At 34.4% G+C, this 8,920-nt stretch overlaps 1 protein-coding gene across 1 annotated transcript; it reads left to right on the top strand.

Moving 5' to 3' along the window:
• The first annotated feature begins 5,572 nt into the window (after positions 1–5,572).
• On the top strand, positions 5,573–8,920 carry LOC111992612 (putative calcium-transporting ATPase 13, plasma membrane-type). The gene has a single exon (XM_024024485.2). It carries the CDS (start codon positions 5,728–5,730, stop codon positions 8,770–8,772), a length of 3,045 nt encoding a protein of 1,014 aa, XP_023880253.2. The 5' UTR covers positions 5,573–5,727; the 3' UTR covers positions 8,773–8,920.

Here is an 8,920-nt window from a genome sequence, read left to right as displayed (position 1 = left end):
GGTGTTTTTTAAACTTTAAAATTTTAAATAATCTTGTTTTAATGGGAGAAAGGGAGGGGGGGGGGGGGGTTTCCATGGAGGGAAACCTTATTTTTTATTTCCCAAATTTGGAGTATTTGAAACTATTAAATTTCTTTTCACATTACACATGAAAAGGAAAATCTATCAGTTTTCTTATTAAACAATAAGGTCATGGAAATAATATAATTTTATTTTTCACAATTAGCGATTATATTTTGTTACCAAATAAAATATGGGGGTTTTCTAAAAATAAAATAAAATAAAATGTGGGTTATATTAACAAGTGCTCTTAAAGCAAATGTTAATAAAATCATTTTTAAAAAATTTAAATATTACTTTTTATGAAAAATATAAAAAACTGTTAAAAAAATTATTTGCTTTTTTCTTTCTTGATAAAAAAATTTCTACAAATATATCATAAATCAATGTTCGTAGGATATCCGTTAATTTTTCCCATAAAATATTTTAAATACTGACTCATTTTATTGTAATTTGGCACAAAATGTGGAAACTTATTATAAATCACATGCTTAGAAAACCTGTGACAGATGGTCACTAATTTAAGGTGCAATTTTAGTTTATTACGAGAGCAACTCTAATCTAGAGCTCATAATATGAATACAAAAAAAATGGAACAAATGATTTGTGAGTGGTGGGTCAATTACATGATTGTACAACAATAAATACCTCATATTTGAGTAATGTTAAAAGTACTGGTGTAAATTATTATAGATGGGGGTTGTTTCTTGTTTGATCAGAGATAAGGCAATGAATTTTCAATCGGTCTCAACATTTAATTAGAAGTTGTGATAATTACACACTGTGTAAGTGGCACAAAGCTGAAATCGTGTTTTGAAAACACGATTTTAGTTGGAGTATGTACAAGTACAACAGTATGTGATATAGCATGTGAAACAATAATTAGCATTAGCATTTAGTTATTGCCATTTACTGAGCATCATGCCATCATCTAGCTAAACAAGTTCACAAAATCTATTACTTATATAAAAAGGCGAGGATCTCTATTTCCGTACAATGTCTTTGGTTTGATCAATTTGGTGAGGCAAAAACTCACCATTTCATGCTAGCTTTGTAATTTGTTTGAGCCAGCCCTTTTTTTCCCTTCTCTTTCTTTCTTCCATTTAGTACACCAGTTTGGTTTGATCTCATTTTATGTTTTCTATTGTTTAATACATAAAGTCATGTTTATTACACACACTCTTTCATACAAACTTACACGTTGAAACCTTGACTTCAAGTCACGGTATTTCAATGCATTTTGCACGTGTGTGTAAATTTGTGTGAAAGAGTGTGTAATAGTATTTATCCTAAAAATTATATATGCTAACACAGTGTTGTTATACTAATACAATAAATAAAAGGTACCCTAGATTTTCCAAAAATGCCCCCTCCCCTCTCTATTTAATGTTAAAATTTTAAAATGTTGAGTAAATTTTAGGTGATGGCCCCTTTTCATTATTTTTTTTAAAAAAAAAAGTATAAATGCTTTTTAATTTATTGTTATCTCTTTTATTTTTCCTTTTAATATTGACTTTTTTGTCATATATAAGTCATTAATTTTATGAGCATTTAAAGTATAAGTTAATAAAAATGAGTGGATTCCAGTTAACTCAACTGGTAAAGTTTCTAATGGTTGTATAAGAGATTTGAAGTTTAATCCCCGCTTACACCAAAAACTGATTGATGTTTTAGCCTGATGAAAAGAGCTATCATCAAGAGCGAACACCATAGGTTAAAACTCTCTTAAAAAAAAAGAGTTAATAAAAAAGATAAATTGCAAATTACACCCCTAAAGTTTAGGGGTGATTGGATTTTACATCTTGAAGTTTCAAAATTTGGATTTTACTCCCTGAAGTTTGGTGATGTTTGGATTTTATACCCCGATGTTTCAAAATTTAGATTTTACCCCTATATTTTCAAAGTGTTTGGATTTTACTCTCTAAAGTTTTGAAATTATTATCAAGAGCAGACGTCATAGGTTAAAACTCTCTAAAAAAAAAAAAGTTAATAAAAAGGGTAAATTGCAAATAAATTACACCCTTGAAGTTTATAGGTGATTGGATTTTACACCCTGAAGTTTCAGAATTTGAATTTTACTTCTTGAAGTTTGTGATGTTTGGAATTTACACCCTAATGTTTCAAAATTTGGATCTTACCCCTATATTTTTGGAGTGTTTATATTTTACTCCCTAAAGTTTTGGGGTGTTTAGATTTCACACCTTAAAGTTTTAGAATTTGGGAGTGTAAATGTCACACTCCAAACCCGATACTGGAATTTGTGACCATGACCAGCATGTTAATATCAAGCCTAAACCTGGTATTAACAAGAACTAACTAAACTTTTAACAAAAGCTTACCTCTTACTTTCATTCTTGTTTCTTGGAAATTCTAGTTACATTGAAAAGTCAAAGAAAAATTGAGATGAAGATTGTTTCTTGCATGGCCGGTCAAGTGTTGGTCTTTGGGTTTAAGAGGATAACATGAGTCAACATGCATGACACTTTGGCTTTACATGTGTTGAATTTCAATTGGTTGCATGTGGGTGGAATTCTACTATAACATCTCATGCATCATACTTAATTAAAATACCAACTATATATCTAATAACTTAAACCACTTAATAAAATTTTGTACATACTTAGTATATATACATAATACAATTAGCTATTAAATTATTTATAATCTTTACAATTCTTATTCAATGGTATTATAAAATAATATATTCATTAAATACTCTTCTTTTAATTATAAAAAGAAAGTAGCCTAAAATAATAATAATACTTAACCACTCAAAACACATAGTTTAACTATACAATTGGGTCGGAGTGTTACAGTAAAATCCAAACAACCCTTAACTTTAGGAGGTAAAATCTAAGTTTTGAAATATCAAGGTGTGAAATTCAAACACCCCAAACTTCAGGAGGTAAAATCTAAATTCTGAAACTTCAAACTATAAAATCTAATCACCCCCAAACTTTAGGGGTGTAATTTGCAATTTACCCTAGTAAAAATATATAAATAAATCTCTTTGGTCTTTACCATAAGATTTTTGTTGTTTTCTAAAAATAAAGTCATACACATTTATATAGAGAATTAAAACTACTAGAATATAATGATACATTTGATTTGGCCCCCTTGAGAAAATTTTCTAGCTCCACAACTGCTTGGACATCTATGTTGGACTTGTGTTGTTCGATAAGCTATAAAAAGCTGGCTGGGGGAGAGGGGCAGCCAGAAATTTTTTCCCTTCCAATACGTAATTTTCTGGAATTAAAGGTGAATAATTAAAATTTTAAAATACAACAAACGTTATAGCATATTTTTGCCAACATAAATGTATGGGTTGGAACTTGGCATTCAAATTATGGATCTCGCAGGATTTTTTCATTTTTAGTACAGTAATTAACTAATAACTAAACAAAATTGCGTGATTTTAAATAGATTGGTCTCTTTCTATTTTTTGTCCAATGATAGAGTAAGCATTAACATCAATCTAGTGAAAATAATGTTTCAATAAGATAATAGCTAGTCTTCTAATACAAGCATGCATCAAACTCAATAATATACAGTCCAAAGTTAACATGTGAACAATACTTATATATATATATATATCTCAACAAACTAACTTTGATTATTGTTCATGCTTTCTCATATGAATCTCTCAGATACTATTCATCAACAAACTAAATTTAATTACTTTCTCCAAAAAAAAAAAAAATAAATAAATAAACTAAATTTAATTATTGCTAATTCTTTCTCATCTGAATCTTTCTCTCTCAAACACACACATTCAATTCTCAAAGTTGTTGAGGTCGCCACCGCTGCTTCTTTGAGATTGTACTGAGCTCTGACTAGTCCATCTAGGTCACGGTCTGGTTCGCAATGGGTGGGGGTAGAACCTTACTCATAATATATATGCCAAAATAGAGGGCGTGTTGAAAGAAAGACGTAAAGATAGTTTTAACATATTTATATTCATAGTCCGAACAATTCAATTGATGAAAACTCTAAACAATTCAAAATTAATCAGAAGTCTTCAAAGGTATATTCAGAAATTTTCTTCTTGGAAGAAATTTTTAATGTAAGAGTTTTGAATCAGTAATGTGGGGGAAAAGCAATCTAACGTAGTGGGCCTAGGGCCCTATTTGAGGATTACTGTGTGTCCAAAGAAAAGAAACCGGTTGAGATAAAGTACATCTGGAAGAAGGATACCTGAAACGAAGGAGGATATAATCCGAAGAGGTCACCAGCGGTCCGAAGAGGTCCTACTCCTCGAATACGAATAGTATTGATTAATCAAACGTGTAGAAGGTCCGAATGGTCTTCCTAGCAACCCCAATGATCAAGATAAGCTCTGAGTATATCTGGAGACGATAAGAATGAAGAAATATTTAAAGGAAAAACTGCTACTACCGTATTAAATGTACTGCAGCAACTTTTCTGGCCGCATTTATATGAAGAAGACCCTGAACAGTGTAATCTCAACTACCACCACTCACAAAAAGCTAAAGAAGATACATGACATGACATACACTCAAGTAGGTACTCAGATGAAGAACAAGTGAACGATGGGGATGAAGGGAAGGATACTATATAAAGAAGAAGGGCTCCTGATGGAGGGGGGGGGGGAGAAAAGAGAGGAGAAAAGAAAAAGAAAGGTTTTACTGTAGCCCTAAGAATTGTAACCAGTATTTAATCTATTATAAGTCTCTTCGGATTTCAGCTTATTTGATCTTTACATGTATTTTTATGCTAGTTTATACTTGGACGTTGTGATTAATCATTGTGAACTCTACAGTCAACCTAACTTTATCATCCACACTCTACAAATTTATTGTTTGGGCCACAAATCCTAACCCTACAAGTAATATTGCGTGTTCCCTTTTCGAAAAAAAAAAAAAAAAAAAGCATGGGTGTGTTACTAATTTTCCATAAAAGTAAAAAGTTCACTCAAATTTGATCATATTAATTAAATTGAAAGCATTCAATAGACACAGATATTTTAATGTGCACCCATTGCCCATGACCCAACTATTCACACTTTTTCTCTTTTAATGCTAGGCAAGGAAGGCGTGAATGCTACAATTACTCGGAAAATTACCCAAAAAAAAAAAAGTTTCAATCAATTAAGATTTTATTTTCCTTTCTCAAAAAAAAAAAAAGATTTTATTTTCAAAATACAATTATGTTTTACAAAAGCATAAATGGTAAAAATATTGAATACATCCTTATTTTCCTATAATAAAATAAAAAAAAGTCATACACACCGTGTAAACCTTATCTACAAAAATAAAAAATCAATAATCATTTATAAAAAAAAAAAAAAAATCTATCCCAATTATTGAAAAGCTAAAATTATAAAGAGTTACACAGAGTAATCAAATCTTGCAAATTCCTAGAAAGTTACATATAACTGTATAACGCGTAATAGAATCTATCACAGAAATTACTAAGAAGCTACGGTGAAACTTCTTAGCTTAGGCTATATAAACAAAGAAAATTGTCACACATAGTACAATTCACCATAAGCTCTTAGCATTGGCTCTCTCTCTCTCTCTGTGGAACCCTTTTATTATCCCAAGCTCTATTTGTATTTTCATTATAAAAAAACCTTATTTGTTCTTCCTGGTCAACGAGTACACAGTAACAAACTCACTCTCTAATCTCTATTTAGGTTTCGTTATTATGTCTACTTTGAGGTTTCGAAAGCCTAGCGAGATAGGTCATGAAGGACAAGAAGACTTGTGGCCAGTCTCCAAGACCCACAAACGGAGATGGAGGATGGCTTTCACGGCCATATCTTTCACCAGGCTCCTTTTCTCTTTGTCCAAGAAAGTCCTTGACAAGGATGGCTCTCTCTTGCGCACCCTTTCCTACGTTGCCATTGACGTGCAGCTGATCAACGAGGACTCCCCACGTGACAACAAACCCGTTTCTTCGCCTACTGTTGATCCAAAGAAGCTTCGCGATACGGTAAGGGACAAAAACTTTGAGTCTTTGAGTGAGTTTGGAGGGGTTAAAGAACTTGCTTTAATTCTTGAAACTGATGTAAAAAACGGTATCAATGGCTGTGAGGCTGATCTTATTCATAGACAGAGTGTTTTTGGTGCCAACAAATACCAAAAACCACCACCAAAAAGGTTTCTAAGATTTGTGTTTGATGCATTTAAAGATACGACTATTTTAATATTATTGGCATGTGCTGTACTCTCTCTTGGCTTTGGTATCAAGCAACATGGTTGGGAAGATGGGTGGTATGATGGTGGGAGTATTATTCTTGCTGTCTTTTTGGTGGTTGCTGTGTCTGCAGGGAGTGACTTTAAACAATCAAAGCAATTTCAGAAGCTTTCAACAAAGAGTAGTGATATAAGAGTGGAAGTTGTGAGAGATGGGAGGCGGCAACCTATATCGATATTTGATGTTGTTGTGGGTGATATTGTGTGCTTAAAGATTGGTGATCAAGTTCCCTCTGATGGGTTATTCTTGGAAGGGCATTCTTTGAAGGTGGATGAGTCTAGCATGACTGGTGAAAGTGACCACATCGAGATCAATCAAGGGAATCCCTTTATGTTATCAGGCACAAAGGTCACAGATGGCTATGGTTTCATGCTCGTCACTTCTGTGGGCATGAACACTGCATGGGGTGAGATGATGAGTTCTATAAATCGTGACTTGAATGAGGAGACGCCATTGCAAGCACGCCTCAACAAGCTAACTTCTTATATTGGGAAGATTGGTCTGTTGGTGGCTGCTCTTGTTCTTGTTGTTATGTTGATTCGGTACTTCACAGGGAACACTAGAGATGACAAAGGAAACAAGGAATTCATTGGCAGCAAGACAAAGTTTAATGATGTGATGAATGTAGTAGTGAGTATTGTCTCTGCTGCTGTTACTATCATTGTGGTGGCTATTCCAGAAGGCTTACCTCTGGCTGTTACTCTATCTCTGGCTTATTCAATGAAATGCATGATGGCTGATAATGCTATGGTCAGAAAACTATCTTCTTGCGAGACAATGGGCTCGGCTACAATAATCTGCACAGACAAAACAGGCACTCTTACACTAAATGAAATGAAAGTTTCAGAGTTTTGGCTTGGAAAGGAAGCAGTGAAAGATGACACTCCCTTGGGTTTGGCAAGTAACATTCTCAAACTGCTACAACAAGCAGTTAGCTTAAACACAACTGGTACAGTTTACAAACCACATTCTACATCAGTTCCTGAAATTTCTGGTAGTCCAACTGAGAAAGCAATTCTTTCTTGGGCTGTGTTTAATTTGGATACAAGCATTGAAGCAGTAAAGCAGAATTATAATATAATCCAGGTAGAGGCCTTCAATTCAGAGAAAAAGAGGAGTGGGGTTTTGGTGAAGGAGAACAATGAGAAGACCATTCATACTCATTGGAAGGGAGCTGCTGAAATGACACTAGCCATGTGTTCTACGTATTATGATAGAGAAGGGGTGCTGAAAGTAATGGATGAGGAAGAAAGGTTGCAGCTAGAGACTATTATTAAGAATATGGCACAAAAAAGCTTGAGATGCATTGCATTTGCCTACAAAGAAGTTGAAGAAGAAAGTGGACAAGTACTTGAGAAGCTTGAAGAAAATGGGCTGACATTATTAGGGTTACTTGGCTTGAAGGATCCATGTCGGCCTGGAGTCAGTGCAGCTGTGGAGTCTTGCAGGGATGCTGGAGTGAATATCAAAATGATCACTGGTGACAATGTGCATACAGCAAGGGCTATTGCCCTTGAATGCAAGATTCTCAATCCTTATGAGGATTTGGATGATGAAGCTGTAGTTGAAGGGGTGCAATTTAGAAATTATTCACCTGAAGAGAGAATGGAAAAAGTTGACAAAATCCTTGTAATGGCCAGGTCATCTCCTTTTGACAAACTTCTTATGGTACAATGCTTGAAGCATAAAGGTCATGTGGTTGCAGTCACAGGTGATGGAACTAATGATGCACCTGCACTAAAGGAAGCAGACATTGGGCTTTCAATGGGGATCCAGGGAACTGAAGTGGCAAAAGAGAGCTCAGATATAGTCATCTTGGATGACAATTTTACCACTGTGGTGACAGTATTGAGGTGGGGAAGGTGTGTATACACTAATATTCAAAAATTTCTTCAGTTTCAGCTCACAGTGAATGTTGCTGCCCTTGTTATCAACTTTGTTGCAGCTGTTTCTTCTGGTAAGGTCCCTTTGTCTGCAGTCCAACTATTATGGGTGAATCTGATAATGGATACATTGGGAGCTTTAGCCTTGGCTACTGAGAAACCCACTAATGATCTTATGGCAAAGCCACCTGTTGGTCGATTGGAGCCACTTATAACCAGAATCATGTGGAGGAATCTCATAGCACAGGCTGTGTATCAAGTAATGATCTTATTGATTTTACAATTTAAGGGAAAATCCATCTTCGGTGTGAAGGAGAGCATTAAGAGCACCCTCATTTTCAATACTTTTGTCCTCTGCCAAGTATTCAACGAATTTAACGCAAGGAAACTAGAGAAGAAGAATATATTCAAAGGGATACTTACGAACAAGCTATTTATGACAATTGTCGGGATCACCATAGTTCTTCAGCTGGTGATGGTGGAGTTTCTAAAGAGGTTTGCCAATACTGAGAGACTGGATTGGGGGCAATGGGGTGTTTGCATTGGACTTGCAGCTTTGTCATGGCCAATTGGTTGGCTTGTAAAGTGCATCCCAGTTTCAGGCAAGTAGTTGGGAAACCAAAGAGCTTCTGTATCCCAAAAGACTAGCCAATATCAGCTCTCAACCTAATGACAGGAATGTTTTAAATACTTAGCTTTCATTTGTTTCTCAAATCAAGTTTATGTAAATATTCAATTTGATTTCTAGCTATTTGCCT

This window comes from Quercus suber, unplaced genomic scaffold (assembly GCF_002906115.3).
Source record: "Quercus suber isolate HL8 unplaced genomic scaffold, Cork oak 2.0 scaffold_112, whole genome shotgun sequence".
NCBI classification, from domain to species: Eukaryota; Viridiplantae; Streptophyta; class Magnoliopsida; order Fagales; family Fagaceae; genus Quercus; species Quercus suber.
This window is presented reverse-complemented; position numbering and strand designations above follow the sequence as displayed.

What these genes read in the sequence shown, in the direction of transcription:
- LOC111992612 (XM_024024485.2), top strand. Translation starts at nt 5,728, where the DNA reads ATGTCTACTTTGAGGTTTCGAAAGCCTAGCGAGATAGGTCATGAAGGA.